Source organism: Sphaerodactylus townsendi, linkage group LG03, assembly GCF_021028975.2.
Source record: "Sphaerodactylus townsendi isolate TG3544 linkage group LG03, MPM_Stown_v2.3, whole genome shotgun sequence".
Lineage (NCBI taxonomy): Eukaryota > Metazoa > Chordata > Lepidosauria > Squamata > Sphaerodactylidae > Sphaerodactylus > Sphaerodactylus townsendi.
In genome coordinates this window covers 138,309,051-138,328,657 of record NC_059427.1, presented here as the reverse complement: position 1 = coordinate 138,328,657, position 19,607 = coordinate 138,309,051, and the positions used below count along the sequence as shown (strand labels likewise).

Below are 19,607 nucleotides of genomic sequence, written 5' to 3'. Positions count from 1 at the left end.
GCATGGTCAATTGGCCATGCTGTCAGGGGCTGATGGGAATTGTAGTCCATAACATCTGGAGTGCCAAAGGTTCGCCACCACTGCTGTAGGGTGTATGTTTTACCAATGTTTGTGTGGAGTAGCTGAGGAAAAAATTTTGCAAGATAAATTTACATAATTACAATTTTTTTAGCTTAAACCCACCATATAGACAAATACAAAAAAAAATGTAGCGAAACACATGGACTTAATTAAAAGATACAAGAAATGTTTTATTTATTTTCTTCATTCATCATTTAGAAATCCTGTGAACTTCATTCTTTAGTCCCTTGAAGAAACCAGCAATTTAATTTGTGTGACTTGTGGGCCTAGCTAATGCTCTCAGAGGGAGATGCTGTGCAGTCATTTCACAGCGTAACCGAGAATATGGGGACGGGTTGGGGTCCAGTTCAGTGGCGCATTTATGCGCTGCAGCTTCAGTTCAGAGAACTCCCCCTTCTCCAGATCCTTCCAAGTCTCCCTGATCAAGGAACAGCCGTCTCCCAAATATTTCCAGGTGGGATCCCAGATTTGCTGCCAAAAATAACCCCAGCTGGATCGGTCAGCAGCCACATGTTCCAAGAAATAAAATGCACCACCCTGTGAACGAAATAAAAATGTTTAAATATGCTCCAGGGAAAGAAATGCATGAGAAAAACAGTGCCCCAGCTTACCACTGATTCCTAATAAACTTCAAAAAGGAAGTTCAGTGAGTTTGAAGTAGGGAACTGAGGGTTACGTATGCTTCCCAGAAGATGTTCCCCAACTTTTCTGCCCATAGATGGCCACGCTAAGAAGCTACACGATACCTCTGCAATGCAGTCAGGCAGGAAATGCTGCAGCAGTGTGTTGGAACAGTGCAACAGTGTGTTGGAATACTGTTGATGACACATGTCTCTACGGAGAGGGAAGGGGAAGTGGGCGGGTCACACAGCATTATTTCTTCCCTAAATAACTGCCCCTCCCAAGCCAAAATTTGTAAAACTCTTGTTCTGTCGCACTGTGTGTCTTGTCTTGTCGCACTATGTGCGTAGACAGAATATGAAATATTGGAACAGTGAATGCCACTGTTCTTCCACAAAGCGAACAGTCAATCCTCACTTTCCTAGATTGCATAAAAGAAGGAAGTGGTTCAAAAGAACTCTGGAAGAACCACCTTTATGTCTGCAGGGAACACCCATTTGGAATCAACTGCCTCTAGTGTAGGAGACTGTTGGCTTGGTGCCATTTTATGGAGCCTCCCTTGGTCCAAACCTGCATGGCAGCCATTTTGGGAGTGTTTCACCTCAACAGCTGTTGTGTTCTGGTGTTCACTAAATTTTGAGTTTGTCAGGTGGAATCACTGTATCAGTACTTCACAGCAGGGTGCTGCAGTGCTCTGCACTTTCTGCACTCTTTCCTTTGAACATTAGCCTACCAAACTGAACAAACTCTGCTCAAATCCTCCAAAGTGCTCCAGGAACAGGCGAGGGGCAAGGAGCGAGCTCACAAAATGGTGCCAATGAGGAAGAGCAGGGAAGGCAGAGAGGTGTGGGAAATGCCGTAAAAGGACCCCACAAGCAAATGAAGCCATTTTAAAAATGTTTCAGCCAGAAAATTGTTTTAAAAGGGGATCTGTTTGAAATGCTTTGAGGCTGCAAATAAAACGTTTTGAGGTGAAAACAATGCCGAACTCATTGGAGGAAATGTTTTATTTTCTGCCTCAAAATGTTTTTAAGTGTCTGTGCTGAAAGGGCCTGTACCTGATGAAGGTAATTTTGATTCTCAAACGCTTACACCCTGAAACTGTTGTTGGTCTCTAAACTGCTACTGGATTCAAATCTAATCTTTGAGTTAATCATTTAAGTTCCTAGTATATTTGTTCCTGGTTCTATAAAATATAGTGAGTTTATGGCTCTTTTCTTATGATGAACATGAATGCAGTGTGTGTGTGTGTGATTGTGTATGTGTGAATTGTCATACAGACGTGTACCTCGGGTGGGGCAAGCAAAGCTTGTGCCTTTGGTGCTGCAGCCTTGTGTTGCAGCCTCGCAGGCCGCAGCCCAGAGAGCTCAGACAGCACAAGAGAAGGGAGAGCAAGCAGAGGGCCCAGTGTTGAACTGTGCGCACCACCCCCGAACTCTGCATGGGCAGTACTTGCCCTACGTGCTATTTTCAATAGATACACTCCTGCTGTCATAGCACTTCTAACTTATGGTGACCCTATGAATTAATGAGAGCAGTGGCAAAGCTCCCAGGGGGAGTGGGGTGCACAACGCACTGGGCGCACGGATTTGGGTCACGTGGGGGGGCGCAAAATCCCCCTGGCCCCTCCCCCTTTCCCCCTCCCCCCGTGGCGCCCCCCCTTACTTTAGAAAACCGAGCAGGGTGAAGAACAGGCCTTCCGCGGGGGGGGGGGGCGCTGTGGGGGGGAATCATGCCGCCCCCCCCGCGGCGCCCCCCCCGCGGTGCCCCCCCACACTTACTTTAGGAAACTGAGCAGGTTGTAGAACAAGCCTTCCTGTTCTGGTGGGAACTACATTTCCCAGGAGATCCTGGGAAATGTAGTTCCCACCAGAACAGGAAAGCCTGTTCTCCAGCCTGCTCAGTTTTCTAAAAGAAGTGGGAGCGGAGGGTGCTGCTGTGCGGGTGGGGGGCGCCGCTGTGTGTGGGGGGGTGCCGCTGTGTGTGGGGGGAAGCCAGAGTGCGCACTGGGCGCACTCTGGCCCAGCTACGCCTCTGAATGAGAGCCAGCATGGTGAAGTGTTCATGGTGTCGTACTAGGGTATGGGAAGCCCAGGTTCAAATCCCCTCTCTGCCATGAAAACTTGTCACGTGACCTTGGGCCAGTCACACACTCTCAGCTGCTACTTGGGCAAGTTTTTGGATGGGAGAATTCCAAGGAATATTTAGGTGACGATGCGGGGGCAGGCCATCGCAAACCAGCTCTGAATGTCTCTTGCCTTGAAAACCCTCTGTGGGGTTTCCATAAATCAGCAGTGACATGGTGGCAAAAAAGAGGTATTAATTACCTCAGAATGCCATATCATTTAACTGTCTTGCTCAGACCTTGCAAATTATGGGTCCTGGCTTCCTTGACTGAGACCATCCGTTCCTTGTTGGGTCTTTCTCTTTTCTTGCTGCCTTCAGCTTTTCATAGCTTTACTGTCTTTTCTAATGATTCTGGTCTACTCACAATATGGCCAAAGTATGATAGCCTTCACTTAGTCAGTATAGTACAGTTCAGTGAGTACAGTAAGAGTGATTTAAATACAGAGCTTTCTGGGGGCAATTCATCCTGCACAATGGGAGGTGGGGAGGCTTATGCAGTTTGAGAATTAATGATTTACTGTAGTTGAAAGTTCCAGATGTACAGCAGAGTTTGCTTCTCTGGCATCTCCTGGCTATAAGCTTTTAAACTAAGTGAACAGCCAGGAAGCTGTTTAAACTAGGTGAACAGCCAGCAACAGGTGTCAACAGTCAACAGATGTCAGAGCTGCCCTCAGAATTGCATTCTAAAGCTCTAACCTGACTCCATCCATGTTGTACTGGGTGGTCCAGCTTAAATACGAAATGTTGGAAGTAAATCCCACTGATGCTCAACATTCCTGACTGCCTGGTTGCATAGGCTTATAACTATGGTTTCAGGCAAGGATGTTAAGCAAAATTATCGGATAGTAAACAAACTCCATTTGAATATATGGTTTTCTTTTTGCTTCCAGGTAGAGTAGTACTTGGGATAGAAGTATATGTCTGAATCAAAAATCAGGGGAAAAGATTTGGGGTAAACCATGTATTCTGTGAGTGTTAGAAATACAGGACGGCTGCCAAAATTGTCAAATAAGTTATCCCCATGTCAAATATTTATTTATTTGATTTTTATCCTCTTCTCCCCTGCTGCAGTGGGCTCAGAGTGGCTCATAAATAAGTTATCTTCTCCCAGTCTGAAATGTACATTTCAATATACACAATATTCTAACACAGGGGTCTGTAACCCGTGGCTCCGGAGCCGCATGCGGCTCTTTCAGCCTTATACTTCAGCTCCAAGTAGACTGGAGGTTGGAGGGTAGCGTGGACGTGTCCCTCCATAGCAGCCGCCATCCCCCCTCTGCCCCACAGAGCAGGTGGCTGCCTGCTCCGTCTGGCAGAGGGGGTTTCCTTGCCTGGCGCCGCTGCCTCCCGCAGTGCAAGAGGTGGGAGCACCTGGCAGGCTGCAGTCACCATCCCCCCATTGCCCCATGGAGCAGGCAGCTGCCTGCTCCGTTGGGCAGAGGGGGTTTTCCTGCCCAGTGCCGCTGCCTTCCACAGTGTGAGAGGCGGCGGCACCTGGCAGGCCACAGCCGCCATCCCCACTCTGCCCCACAGAGCAGGCGGCTGCCTGCTGCATCGGACAGAGGGGGTTTCCCTGCCCGGCGGCCCCGCCTCCCAGCGCGTGGAGCCTCCCAGGTGAGCGGAGGGGCCGAACCGGAGGTGGCTGCATGTGGAGCTGCCTCTCCGGCTCGGTAGATCTTCGGGGCCAAGGGAAATGGGTCCAAATGGCTCTTTGGGTGGTAAAGGTTGCCAGCCCCTGTTCTAACAACATCATTGTGCTGTTTCTTCACTCCAGTTCCATGGTATTGATGGATTTTCATGGGAATGGGGAAGTGCCCCATCCCGCATTCTTTGCTAAGGAGATGGGGGCTTTTGAGGGTCCATAACTTTGGACCCCCTGAACCAAACTGCACCAAACTTTGGCGGTGCCATCATGACAGTTTCCAGATGATACCCTGAAATTTTGGTGCTGATACATCCAAAAATGCACCCCCTGCAGGAACATCCCAGAAATTTGCCCAAGAATCTTTGTTCTGCATTGAGTTTTCTGCATTGATGTCAATGGGGGTTGCAGGCTGGGGGGCACATTTCTGAAGCCACAGTCTCAAAACTTTCATGGTCTCATCAGGAGACTTCCCTAATGATACCCCCAAGGTTTGGTGCAGTTTGGTTCAGAGGAGCCAAAGTTATGGACCCTCAAAACTGTAGCCCCCATCTCCTATTAGCTCCCATTGGAAACAATGGGGGATGGGGCACCCCCTTTGGGAGTCCATAACTTTGGACTCCCTGAACCAAACCTCACCAAACGTGGGGGGTAGCATAAAGTCTCCTGATGATATGCTGAAAATTTGGTGCCGCTAGCCTAAAAACTGCACCCCCTGCAGGCCAAAAATGGAAAACCACTAAAAATACCCAAAAACGAACCCTGCATTTTGATGCCCCCCCACAAGGTGGTGCCCTGGGCAGATGCCCACCTTTCCCAATGGGCATTACGCCCCTGCTCTGGTCGCTGCCTGCATGGAGGCATGCGAACGAATGGGAAAACAGGAGAGCGGGTTACTTTATCCCGCCTGCAACCCGCTCTCCCTGTGCCGTGCAGAAGGGGCCTTGATGAGACTGGGCTAGCCTGGGCCATTCAGTTTAGGGCATATTAAATATTGTACTTATTCATTTTTGTTAGCATTTTCAGCTTCATTTCCATTCTGTCTGCAACATTTGTTTGTGGCTCATCCAATTGGATGAGAGTTCCCCTCTCAGCCATTTCACCATCCCTGCCAAATTTCCAACAGATGGGAAGAGAGAGCAGAGGCTTGAATTTGACAGCCTAAGAAAGCAGGTTGCATAACATACAGTGCACAAGTAATATCTAAATATTAAATGAAATGCCATTTTGCCTCCCCCTCCGATACTGCCTCCTGTCCTCTGTCCGTTTCCTCTTGGATTTATCGTGTGGTATTGACTTTCCTCTCATTGTTGTTGCATATTTTACCCTTCACACATGCCCACCCCAGAAATCCTGTTCTCCAGCATAACTCATATCAGCCAGGCCTATCAAAGAAGGCTCCCGGCTACACTTTCTTTTAACTTACCCGTCTGAGTATTCTTAGGACTTCCTTCAGAATGGCTGGGACACTGGCCACAGAGCACAGAACCAGGGTGCAAACCACCACATCCACAGAGCCGTCAGGTACCTGATGCAGATCCTCCCCGGGGGCCACTACGAAACGCTTGTACTGGAGATGCCGGTTCTCAGCCATGCTCTGCTGGAGATATTTTTGAAAGTTGGGGTTTGGGTCCGTGCATGTGACCTGACAGCCAGGCGGGTAGAACTGAAAGTTGGCCCCGCTCCCTGCGCCGATCTCAAGCAGCAAGAGTTCTCCCGAAGGCCCGGTGAAGTCCTCCAGATTGCTGAACAGCAGCTCCTTCTCCTTGTAAAGTTTTTGGTTATAGCGTTTGCTAAACTTGCTGATGAAATAAGGGAAGATTCTCTTACAAATAGAGTCCCAGTAGCCCAGGAAGGAGAGCACATAAATGGGCAATGCAAGGAGCCTGACACAGTTCTGGAAGAAAGGGACCAGCACCATCCCTGCAGGAACTGCCTCGGTGATCTTGCTGCAACCCCCAGCAGAGTGCTCTCGCTTTTTCTTGCAGGCAGTTCCTGGTTCTCCCAAAGCTGCTTTTCTGCACTAAGCTGGTTGCATCCGGCTTCTCCTACCAGCTGCCTTCATAATTTTCTCTTAAAGTCACACGGACTTGTGCTGAAAAGCAGTCTCTGTAGAGAACAGTGACAGATGCCTGCGTATTCAGACTGGACTGAAGATCTGAAAGTGTGAGAATGCCCACTGTCCTATTTATTCAATTGCACAAGAAAGGTTGCTGAAGCACATATCTGCTGTGTAAACTAAAACGAGTTTAAAATTTATTCACCTTTCTATGCATCTGTTGCAGTTTTTAGCCCACCCTGCCTGATAGAAGACAAGAACCTCTATTTGGATAATGAAATAGAGGGCATGCTAATCAAATTTGCAGATGACACCAAATTAGGAGGAGTAGCTACCGTGTTTCCCTGAAAATAAGACAGGGTCTTATATTAATTTTTGCTCCAAAAGATGTGTTAGGGCTTATTTTCAGGGGATGTCTTATTTTTCTTCCATGATTTTGCACCCCCCACATTACCAGATCAGCTGCACCAGGAAATCTGTAACTAGGACTTATTTTTGGAGTAGGGCTTATATTTCAAGCATCCTCCAAAAATCCCGAAAAATCATGCTAGGGCTTATTTTCGGGATAGGTCTTTTTTTCGGGGAAACAGGGTAATACCCCAGAGGACAGAATCATGATTCAAAATGACCTAGTCAAGTTAGAGAGATGGGCCAAAGCTAACAAAATGAACTTCAACAGAGAGAAATGTAAGATACTCCACATAGGCAGAAAAAATGAAATGCACAAATATAGGATGGGTGATACCTGCCTTGACAACACTACATGTGAAAGGGATCTGGGAGTCTTAGTAGACCACAAGTTGAACATGAGCCAGCAGTGTGATGTGGCAGCCAAGTGAGCCAGTGCAATTCTGGGATGCATCAATAGGAGTATAGTGTCTAGATGAAGGGACGTAATAGTACCTCTCTATTCTGCATTGGTCAGACCTCACCTGGAATACTGTGTTCAGTTCTGGGCACCAGGATTCAAGAAGGATATTGACAAGCTGGAACGGGTCCAGAGGAGGGCAACTAAAATGGTAAAAGGTCTGGCATCCATGTCTTATCAGGAGAGACTTAGGGAGCTGGATATGTTTAATTTGGCAAAGAGAAGATTAAGGGGTGACATGTTTAAATATTTGAAGGGATGTCATGTTGAAGAGGGAACAAGCTTGTTTTCTGACGCTCCAGAGACTACTAGGACAAGGAGAAGAGGTTCAAGGTGCAGGAAAAGAGATCCCATTAATAATTAGAAGGAACTTCTTGATGGTTAGGGCTGTTTGACACTGGAATACACTTCCTCGGAGTGTAGTGGAGTCTCCTTCTTTGGAGGTTTTTAAACAGAGACTAGATGGCCACCTGTCAGGGGTGCTTTGATTGTCTGTTCCTGCATGGTAGGAGGTTGGACTTGATGGCCCTTGTGGTCTCTTCCCACTGTATGATTCTATGAATCATTATAATGCTGGGGGTGTGTGCGGTGTGTGACAAAGGGCATTTTGTGTTTGTCACGTCCAAAGGTGAAGCCCAAAGATGAAAAGAGAACCCTGGCCAGCTAAAATCCCCCCATCGGAGTTAATTAACACATGTCATGAAAAACTTGGTATATTTCCAAGGCCAGGTCTGTTGGCCTGCGAGCGCTGGGAGGGTAGTGGAAGCTGATTAAAGTCAGCTCCACCCCTTGGAATGCCCCTAGCTATGCAAGGTGTCTTTCTGCATTAGAGGGGCTAGAAAATGGCATCAGCTTCCAGGATTGGGGATGCAGCACGCTCCTGCCTGCGTATCTGCCCACTCTGCCTGTGCATTTGTCCCTTGTGCCAGTGAGGTGGGCACCTGAATTGGCATAGGGGTGTGCTGACTTTTATGGTGAGTCCCCCCCCCCCCCCCGGGAATTGGGCTGCCTGTATCAATGTGGCCATGCCTCCATTGGCTGTCCAGCAGCACCAGGGGATCTTAGGTTAAGGCGCTAAATTATGTAAATATATTTATTAATGTATTATTACTATATTCTCTTTTCTTATAGGTGCCTTGTGTAAGTCTCTGGAAAGGTAGCATATAAATTTTTACATAAATGAACACAGATCTTTCCTGTCAGTAACCTTCTCGTGGATTATATTATATATCACATTGTATCCATTCTTACCAGGATTACAGTAACTTCAGGAAATCAAAATTCATTTTATTTCTGCAAATTCCAGGATATATCCATATGGATCATAGATTATAGGATCTGAGGATTTGTGAACTGTTTTCCTGTTTGCTATCTTCTTCATTCAGTATCTGCTGTTGGAGCCTGCTGCGATTTATTTGTTCCTTTTAGAATTAAAATATTTAACTTATTAATACTATTTAATTCTAGTGAATAACAGTATTGCCAGCAAATGAAGAATCATCCCGGAAACCACACAGCACCCAAATGAAGAATCTGTTTAACTATAATTGTTTAACAATTTTATCTGAATTGTTATCCTTGCATCAGTTCACACGGGGGCGGGGGGAGGGGCTCCACCCATGAACAGGCAACTGAAAACAACCCACTGGTTGCCATATCCAATTATTATTTGGGTTACATACACTTCACCCCAACTGCCATATCTTGCACTGTAATACTGCAATTCTCTTGAATCTTCAACTGATATATAACACCCAAAGCAGTACATTCTTCCCCTCTAACCAGAATGTAAGTCAATCCATCCCACCAGTATATGCCCTCCCATTCTGCAAAAGACAATTCACAGTGGCTGGGTAGGTAGGATGTCAGAGTGACAGAGCAGAGGATTACGCCCTCTGGTGCCATCTTGGTGGTATTGCTTGGGATAAGAAAGTGGCCCAATCTGGATGAACAGCTCATGGACGGACCAATTGTGAGCATTCTACTGTATTCTGTCCCAGACTGGGGATGGGCGTGCTCATCTGCTCACAAACAGCTTATACAGCATTGACAGGGCACACATAGAGGGAGGGGGGGACAAGATGTAATTGTCCATTCTGCACTCCCCCACCAATGCCTGGGCAGCATCAGAAACACTGAGTTTCTGCTTGGCCATGGATTTGCAATTTGACCACAATCCCACCCACCATCCGCAGCTGGAGCAATTTAAGTTGTTAGTTGAAAGGCAGGAGGGAAAGGAAATAGTCTTTCCCTTCTGGCTAGTGTCACTTCTCATACTGGGCACCTCTGGCCAGTTAAACAAGCAAGTCCCCTAGGGTTTAAGCATTGCACTACTTAAATCGTTGTATAGCATTACTATAGGTAGTACCTCACCATGAGGAAGCGTACCACATAGTTAACTGTGAATGTATGTGATTTGGAGGAGATCTACCATGCACCACACAAAATAAAATAACATGGGAAGCAACTGTGTGCTAACTTTAAAGTGCTGTTAGATTCTTTCATCCTTTCCTTGGTTTGCACCTACTGCAATTACTACAATCTTAAAATAAGATTGTCTTAAAATAAGACTTAAAATAAGTCAACTGGTGTGTGGGCTAGCAGCTTGTTCACATAAAATTTTAAACCTGTGGCCCTGGGAATGAATCTCAGAATCTAAGCTTCAGAGCCTGATCCTGTTTAAAAAGGCAACCCTACCCCTTGTGGAATCATGTGCCCTGGAACATTGCTTGGGAAACATTGGGACAGGTGGTCCAGTACTTTAACTTATTCAAACATTGGTCAGTACTAAATGACTTTATTCAAACCCACTTTCTTTAACGAACACAAGCAACTTGTCTTTAAAAGGCCTTGGAATTGCTTCTTGCCTTCACAGAATACAATGAATAGGGGTAGGGAGGCTAAATATGACAAGAATGGCATTGGTTCAGCAAAGGGAACAGAATGACATTTCATCAAAGATGTTAAAACAAGATGGACATACCTTTTTATTGCAAATTCCAAAGTAAAAAGATGTACAGTACAAAGGAAATCAATAAGTCAGACGTTCACTATTTTGTGGTAGAAGTAGTTTTTTTAAGACACATTCTCTTTCTCCCCTCCCCCAATATTCCTCCTTTTCTCTCCCCTTTTCTTAGAACGGAACAAAATTTAGGAATCAAGATTTAAAGGGTTGGAAATATGTTATTGAAGGGGGAAGGGAGAACAAGCAGAGTGCAGAAGGAAAAGAAAAATATTTGCCCTGATATCTGTTGAGAAAAAAAAGCTGTAGTGGTGACTTTCTTAATTAGCAGCATGAATGGCACCATCTCATTATGCTTTCCCCTGAATCCATGGTTCTGTCCTGGGCACACCTAGAACAGTACTTCAGTTGCAAACCTCAGAAAAGCATCTGAACAGACGTGAATTAAATTGAGCCTCACAACACCCCTGTGAGGTAGGTAATTGCCCATTTTGCAGATGGGTAAAACTGAGGCACATAGAGAGGTTAGGTGACTTGCCCAAGGTCACTTTTTCTCTTGCACGCATACACACAGCCGTGGTGGAGCTGAAAACAAAAATTGCCAGAGATCTGTTTTCCAATATCCAGCTCCAACACATGGGAAACTATTTTCACCTATAAGATGCTTAGACAGACGTACACATACATCCTCTCTATACAGATGCAACATGCAGCAACATTGTTGGGTAGAATGGGAAGATTATATATTTATATACGTGACAGATCATTTCAACAAATTCTATCAAATTTTGAGATGCTAAGCTTCTTTTGTTGAAATCAGCCGTACCACAAACTTCCAAGCTAGTATGTTAGCGGAGGCTCTCTCGTTCACTGGCCTCCTCGTTTTGTGGAGTTTGCCTTTGCCTTTTGGGAATGGGGATTTCTGCTTAATTCACATCTGCTTCACATGATATTTTTCCTACATGGAGATAACTTATGTAGGGGAAAGCCAGACATTGGTCTCTTTTGACCTGCAAAGTGTTTATTTTGTTCTTGATATGCAGTTTGCAAAGCCACTTCATGCTGTTCCCAGATGTGGGCTGCTGGACCATAGGTGTCAAACTCGCGACCCTCCAGATGTTATGGACTACAGTTCTCATCATCATTCTGGCAGGGGATGATGGGAACTGTAGTCCATAACATCTGGAGGGCCGCGAGTTTGACACCTGTGTTCTAGACCCAGGAAAAAAAAAATATATGGCCTTTCCCCCTTTGGAGCCTAACACCATATCTGTTGCTCTGTGCTCTGGAATTCAGGATGTGATGAATCAAAAAACGTATAACGAACCACAACAGGGATTATGGCATATTGTATATGATGGTATATGGTAATGGTATATGAGGACAGCCTCATATGCTATGGCTCCTTGTCCTTCCCCACACACATTCCTGATATCTATTTTTGTAATCATGGCAAAATATACATTTGCACAGAACTGCCAGGTTTCTCTTACAAGATTATTCCCGCATGGGAAAAATATCATATATGAAGCTTTCCCTTGCTTGCCATTTGACAGGGACTACAAAGAAAAGCAAATCTCAATGAACAGTCTCTTATTGGGAGAACCACTTTCAGTATAATAACTACATCTTTTCTCTCTCTCTCAATCATCTGGCAATGGGGGAGACGCAGCTAGCCCATGAAGCAAAGGTATTGTACCTCAGCCCTTTGAATGGGAAGATATGACAGGAAATGCACAAAGCTGATTGGAACCAAGAGTTTAAAGTGCTTATGCATACTTATGGCTGTCCAGCGGATGGCTTTCTAACAGCTTGTTAGTCGAGATCTGGGTGTCCACTAGCCTATGTGCAGCAAAAGCCCTAATGCATACCGTTTCTGGACAGAATGCATTATTGATGTGCAGATGAATATGATGTGGAACACACAGCACCTCAGAGTTACCCATTTCCTATTGCCAAGGCAAGCACAGTATCAGCCTGAGTACCTTCTTGTTGGGAAGGAGTAATACATACAATGCAGGCGGCATAGATTGCAGTGGCAACTTGCTTGAAAGCTCACCTGTAATACCAGGGAAGGGAATTTCATGCTGGTGCATAGCCTCGAAACAGAAGTCCTCAGCAGGATGATGGAGCAGACAGTGCTTCAACCTAGAGTTTTTCTATGGTCCTCACCATCATAGTGTTTCAGCCTCTCCAAAGAGCAAACAAAAAGCAGCTCAGGGATATCCTCTCAATCCTCCTGTACCAGCATAAACTGGTTTTCCGGTCAATGTGTGAAATCAGGTGGCATTTAATAAACTTTGGGGGAAATGTACACTCAGAAGTGTATAGTGGTGGCAGATGTTCCTTTCCCAAGCATGATGACGTTAATTGACTTAATATACTGAAAACACTTTCAAATATGAAATAGCTTTTTGGCTCTCCGCTACCATCAGAGAACCATGTTTGCTTCCCCCCAAAGGAATATGTGTATCTGATTCCTTTTTTGCCCTGTATTGGTTGCTGAGTAGCAACTAATTTTAAACGTTAGAAATTCAGTCCCCAGGGAATGTTCACACTGGACCAGAACTGGGCCAGTTGCATTACACCTGAATGTCCCCTGCACAACAGGGAATTTGTAGCCAAGTAAGGAATTGTGTGCCTTTTTTCTCTTGTGCCATTGCTGATGACACTCACTATGGATTATTGGCAAAACATATGCGTACAGCTTGTCTAGTCTCTTGTCTTTCCTTTCTTCAACTTTAAAATAATGGCAGGCTCTAATAGTGCTTTGTGGAATGGTATTAAATTAACAGTTTAGCACTAGGTTGCTTCAGAGAAAATCACCAACAATTCCTCCAGTGTTTTCATGTAGCTCATCAAAGTCTTAATGCCACACACTGAGGGCAGCCATGACTGACCATTTCTTAATTGCCAGGCTCATCTTGTGGAGCAGCTGCCACAACCGATCCATTAGGAAGAGTCACTTCATACAAATCATCCCTAGGATAAACCATATTTCCAGTACCTGGTCCTGCATAATTTAGTTAAATCGTTAGAACCCTTACTTTGATGAATTATGAGAAAAAAATAATGCCAACTCCCCCTTGTGCTTGGGAACATTTATTTCATGTTCTTTGGCTTGTGGCAGCAATATAAGTTTTCAAAAGTATGTTTTCTTATAAAGACCAGAAGGAACCACCAAGCCATCTAACTCATTGGTCTTCTCTTTTGGCTTCCTATATTCCCTAAAAAGGTTAGAGCCAATAAAAACTGTAACAGTACTTTGAACATTTAAGTGAGACCTCTGTTGCCTAGCTAGATGACTTAAATCAGAAAACTTAAACAGGAAGACTAACAACAGAGTGAAACTAGGCGACATTCATTTTGCTGTAGGCTTTTAGAAAATAAATCAATAAACAGAACAACAAAAAAGCTGCGAATTAAACAAATCAAATACAAGTTTCTCACATGCAAGAGAATTTTTTTATCCTGCCTAAGCTTATGCAATGTCCCTCTTTCCTCAGAATTATATCAGTAATACAAGAATTTGTTACATATTATAGCACTGGTAAAATCTAATTGAAAAATGTAAATTTTAACTATTTTGGTGATACTGATTCCCTTTCAAAATCCTCAGTAGTAACACTTGTCTAATTAAACAGGATTTTCATAATATAATGCTTTCCAGTAAAATTTAATGACATTTTTCCAAAAGAAGAAAGAGATCACAATGTTAATCTTGTCCAAACAATAGTGTTCTAAATTCTAGATTTTTTTCCTCATACAAAATTCAGGGGAGGGGGTTTACTAAGAGTTTCTATTTGCAAAAATCTGTTTGTTGGCTAAAGGAAATATTTTTGGCATCTCCGTAAAAATCACCACATGCTTAACATTTTCAATAGTGGAATTTTTTCACATTCTGATCAATATTCTAAATAATATTTTACAAATTTTAGTTATATTAAAAGTTTGTTCTTCTGAGTACAGCCGAGGCTTATGGTTGATTTTTTCTTTCAGTTGTAGACATGTTCTATCAACAGTCCTGGTTTTCTTAGAGTGGATGGGATGTAGTTATTAATACATCCCAATCACAATAAGACTCCGATCTTAAGAACAGTTTCCTGGGACTAAGCCTCATTGAACAGAATAGGGTTTACTTTTGTGTAAACCCACTTAGAAGTGCCTCTAAATTTTGCTAATGAGCACTCGTTTATTGGCTATGACTCGATCGAAGATTTCCCATGGCAAATTCGCACAGCGCCCTTCTGTTAACCACCATTAGAAATCTACACAGCCCTATTAGACACATAACCATACAGCAAGGCAGTTGATGATTTCTTCCTAATTCTACTAGTACCCCCACCATAAGTGAAGATATAAACAAGAACTAGTTTGAATATTGTCATCAAATATTCCCTCAATAATATTTCCAGGGGTGACAGTGATATCAAAAAACTGAACTTAAATTTTCAGCAAGCAAGCTTACAATGTTTAAACTGTTAACAATTTCATAACTTTTCTGGTGGCTCCTTTCTTTCCTAACTTCCCAGACGGTTGGTCACTTCCACATTTCTTGAGTCTATTAGTGTATCATTATAGCTCAGTGTATTGACATCCTCATGGGGTTATTCATTTTTGCTCAAGGCTCTTCTAACATTCTAAGATTCACCTAATAATCATGTATAAAAATGCAGATCAAATCTCCCAGCATCTGTGAAGTGTGGCAGATTGGGACAATTGTTTAAACAAGCACACAGAACACAGAAAGTAGAAAAAAAATCAAACTGTTCGTTGTAGCAGAAAGATATAGCCCACAGCTCTGGAGCTGTTTGTTAATAACTTTTATTCTTAAGCAAAACTATTGTAATGTAAGAAAGTTCAAGTATCGCTAAGTCATGACTCAATGTAAATATAGATTGCAGGGCATTTTTGTTTACTAAAAATTGCTTAATAAAATTCAACAGCACAAACACTATATGTACCAAGCTTTTGATAATGGAGCAATAGTACAGCTAAAGAACAATTATGACATTTAGCCAAATCTTGCATAGAAGTGGTCAAAATATATTGCACCTCAGAACCCAAAATATAGTCTAAATATTTCTATTTTTGTAAAGGTAATTTTGCAATAAAGGTTTTCTTTGTGTCTGTTTGGGAGGATTTGTTTCCCCCTTGGTGGGGATGTACATAGGTTGATATCTCAAAAGTGGAAAAAAGAAAGAGAAAATGTATTTATATATATATATATCTATATGTATATATGTATATATAAAAATTAAACATGGACAGTGGCATAAGCCAGAAGCCATTCTATTTAATTTTTTGTAGTCCTTTGTTATTTACAAAAAGGCATGCCAATAAAATAAAATGATATATTACAGTATTTATAATATTCTTTTAAAAAGTTCAACCACACTTTTTCGGCTTTTGCTGCTGTTGTGCTGTTTACAATGTTGCCTGTACATCTGCATGTCATTTTTCATTTCTTTTAAATATTATACACATTGCAAGAGTAAGTGGGGGGTAAGTCTAACAGGAGAGAAATGTTTTGTTCTTTGTGGTGTCTGGTACAGTAGAATTTTCCCACTGATGTCATGATAGCTACACTATGCATTTTAAAAAAAGTCCAGCTTGGCACAGATGTCTATCAAACAACTTGCTTTCCACATGACCCTTTAGCAGGCATTTAAGGTTGCTATCAATCAAGGCTCTGCCTTTTTACCTAAAAGGCATCGCTGACGTTTCTGCTTTCTTGTTTTGCTTTTTGGATATTTCAAGCATATATTTTTTGCCTTCTAGAGATACAATTTATTTGGTCCACATTCAAACAGCTTGCTTCCTTCTATCATGTTCAATATGCTTCCTTCACAACCCAGCATCCTGAACAGTTACAGCAGCTCTACATCTTCCTTAAGCTGCAGATGGAACACAATCTTGGTTATGATGCAATGCAACCTTTGGCCTATCAGGAAAAAACAAAAACACAACTATTCTACAAACCCGTGCCCTTCTGAGAGAGAGAGAGAGAGAGAGAGAGAGAGAGAGAGAGAGAGAGGAAACAAAGAACTGAGTTCACAGTGATAACTGACTTGTTGAATGACAATGATGTAATGGGACATTAAAAAAAAGAAAGATTCCCAGGTATTAAAACACACAATTTAAAGGGTTTTGTATTTGTGTTGTGTGTGTTTTTGGGGGTGGTGGTGGTGGTGGTGAGACTCCCATCTATTCTGAATTAAGATGAGTTGCGAGGTAGCTCTTCATCCCTATCTGAATTTGCAGGATTGTTAAAATTATGACTGTACAGCCATGTGAGATGAAATGAGAATATGGTGGAAGGCACACAACATTTATGACACATTTTCCTCTCAGCTCCGCGCTTACGGCACTCTGCTACTTTTGCTTGTCAGAAGTAAGTCACTCTACTTCATGGGTTATTTAAAAAAAAGGGGGGGGTTCTTTTGGTTTGGTTTTTTTTTTTGTAAAAGAAAAGTTGCCGCTAGCAAAGCAAATGATACCATGCAGCATCAGAATGCAAGCTTCAGGAAATCTATCAATGGAAGAACAATTAAGTAGAGGTCACTTTTCAAGCATTCAGCTTGTGCCCCATTATTATTTTACTTGTGTCCTGGAACTATGGCACGCAGGTGCTGTACCCCCCCATCAAATATCCCCAAAGGCCATTATAAGATTGCTTTAGATAAATGCTCAAAATTGCACCTTTAAAAGATCTGGTGATGTTTCCTGTAGCACTTCCTAGCGCTACCAGAAAGGGGGGAAGGAGTGTCTACAACTGCAGAATGGAGGCTGAAAAGTAATCATAAATATTGTGGATTACAGAACTGCTGGATGGGGTTTTTTTGAAGGCCTAAAGTCCTTTTTGACATTGACACTGTATCAGGAACCATTTTTGAATGGTCTTCCCATCAAATGAGTTTTAGAGCAGCATTTTTGGGTTTTTGTTATCTGCATTTCTTTTTTTAAAGTGCAAAGTATGTGTGTGTGTGTGTGTGTGTGTGTGTGTGTGCGTGTGTACCATGAAAGTTGTAAAAGAGACACAAACAACTTTTTGATGGTTTCACTTTTGGTTTTTTTTTTCCTACTGGAGGGTGTATGAAAAGATTAAGAACAGGTACCTCGGTGAAGGACATAGTATTAGCTAAGAATATCTCTCCCAATACAGTGTGCCGTAGTCAGTGGAGTGCTTTGAACATATGGCTTAACGCATGGCCTGGACAGCATATTGAGTGTCTTGTGGTTTTATGATTCCTCATGCATGATTCCTGATCACAGCATGCCATCATGCAAATCATTTCTATGCATTGAAACGAGCACAATTTTATTTTATTTTTGGAACCAACCTGAAGTGAGTTTGACAGGCTGAAAACACCTGATTGCCCCCCCATCTCCCAAACCACAGTGAAGCCCATATAATAAAGAAATATGCAGATAATAAATACCAAAGAAACAATGACGATTAAATGGCATGGGCTATGTGTGTCGTTTCATTTCAGCTTTCAGTTTTTGTTGTTGCTTGCTTGAATTGACTTCCCCCCCCCCCTGATTCTAATTTTTTTGCTGCATAAACTAAACATCAGGTATGAAAATCTAGTTCTGCTTGAACAAACAAACCCTTCAAAATGATTTTTTTCCCCCTAGGTTTCCTTTCAATAAAATGAGAAAAATAAAAATCCATTTTGGCTGCTTTGGAAAAAAAAAAGAATTCTAAAGCAGCATTTTTTTTTCCTTAAGAGTGTTTGTGTGTGTGTGTGTGTGTGTGTTTTATTTTGCTTGTTTGTCCTAAGTTGCATTGACTGTCGTGGAACATGCAGTATCCACCTGCCCAAACAGTATAAAATCCTTTTTTCTCCTTTGTATTGTTTCCTGCTTTTGTTTTTTTTAAATATATTTGTCTAGATGGGTCCTTTAAACAGGTGGTAGATCACTGCTTTGAGATGCAACATGGTCACACAGTAAGCAGACTATGTTTGGTATAAGATCTTCAGGTAAAGTGTCTCCACAGCTGTTTTGCTATTGTTATATATTTTTTTTATCAGGAAGTTTGTAAACAATCTTTTCCGTTCATAAGTTTTCTACAGTTATTATTAGTATGGATCATCTCAACATTTGGATTCCCTGACATCTTTTTGTCTTTTTGCCCTTTCCCTTCTCCCTTCTTCGGCTCGCTGTTTCTCTTTTTCAGGCTTAGTTACACTGTCATAGGATGGAAGGGATGCTGTGGACGGGGTGCCTTCTTTTTTCTCTCTGTTTGTCCCCCCATTTTCCATCTTATTGGAGACATTCTTTCGGTAAATAAAGCCCCTCCTTACTAAGCGGGCCCTGTAAGCCCTTTGGATGACCACCGCGGAGACCTCTTCCTGCTTACGCCGTAGTGTGGTCGTGATAGGCTCATAAGACACTTTGGAAGGATTAGAAGCCACAAACCTCTCTTCCATCTGCTGCCTCAGGATATCTAGTTCACCACTATCACCCAACACGCGTTTGGTGAAGGCAAATAGGATGTCCAAGCAGTGGATCCTGTCCCCGCTCACCATTGGCAAGTCCATGGCGATGAGTTCGATGGTGTTGGGCTTAGGGACACGGAGAGGATGCTCCAAAGCATCAGCAAAGTCTGCCAATTTGCAGTACTCTATAAACTGTGTGGCATCAGGATCAAACTTCTCCCAGATCTCATAGAACGTCTCAAAGTCATCTTCACTCAACGGGTCAGCACTTTCCTCTGTAGCCACACTGAAGTTCTCCAGAATGATGGCAATGTACATGTTTACCACAATCAGAAAGGAGATAATGATGTAGCTGACAAAGAAAAAGATCCCCACTGATGGATTCCCACAGTCACCCTTGAAGCCACTCCCGGGGTGCTCCTTATCCAAATCACAATCTGGAGGCCGGTTTAGGATGGGCAAGAGCAAGCCATCCCATCCAGCTGAGGTAGTGATTTGGAACAAGCAAATCATACTATTGCCAAAAGTCTCAAAGTTGAACATGTCATCAATGCCAACCTCGTGCTTGACATAGGCGAAGTTCGACATCCCAAAGATGGAAAAAATAAACATAACTAGGAAAAGCAGGAGTCCAATGTTGAACAAGGCAGGCAAAGACATCATTAAGGCAAAAAGCAGGGTGCGGATCCCTTTGGCTCCTTTGATCAGGCGCAAGATACGGCCAATACGGGCCAGGCGGATGACTCTGAAGAGAGTAGGTGACACAAAATATTTCTCTATGATTTCAGCCAAGAACATAC

At 43.1% G+C, this 19,607-nt stretch overlaps 2 protein-coding genes and 1 long non-coding RNA gene across 3 annotated transcripts in view; 1 reads left to right on the top strand and 2 right to left on the bottom strand.

The window, feature by feature from the left end:
- LOC125428369 overlaps positions 1 to 16,736 on the top strand; it is a 22,470-nt gene extending 5,734 nt beyond the window's left edge. Inside the window, exon 3 of the long non-coding RNA XR_007243813.1 lies at positions 16,625 to 16,736. This is a non-coding gene — a long non-coding RNA (uncharacterized LOC125428369). The remainder of the gene's footprint in view (positions 1 to 16,624) is intronic.
- Positions 227 to 6,464, bottom strand: LOC125428367 (putative methyltransferase-like protein 7A). Its single transcript, XM_048488369.1, has 2 exons — positions 5,898 to 6,464; positions 227 to 618 (listed from the first exon to the last, which is right to left on the bottom strand). Exons 1-2 carry the CDS (start codon positions 6,390 to 6,392, stop codon positions 382 to 384), a joined length of 732 nt encoding a protein of 243 aa, XP_048344326.1. The 5' UTR covers positions 6,393 to 6,464; the 3' UTR covers positions 227 to 381.
- The window catches only part of SCN8A (sodium voltage-gated channel alpha subunit 8), a 151,788-nt gene continuing 147,530 nt past the window's right edge, over positions 15,350 to 19,607 (bottom strand). Inside the window, exon 27 of the mRNA XM_048488370.1 lies at positions 15,350 to 19,607. Coding sequence (XP_048344327.1) covers positions 18,463 to 19,607 — 1,145 coding nt within the window. The 3' untranslated portion in view covers positions 15,350 to 18,462.

What these genes read in the sequence shown, in the direction of transcription:
- LOC125428367 (XM_048488369.1), bottom strand. Translation starts at nt 6,392, where the DNA reads ATGGTGCTGGTCCCTTTCTTCCAGAACTGTGTCAGGCTCCTTGCATTG. An exon ending in TCCTAAGAATACTCAGACGG is followed by an intron (nt 619 to 5,897) that starts GTAAGTTAAAAG and finishes TTTCGTTCACAG; the next exon opens with GGTGGTGCATTTTATTTCTT.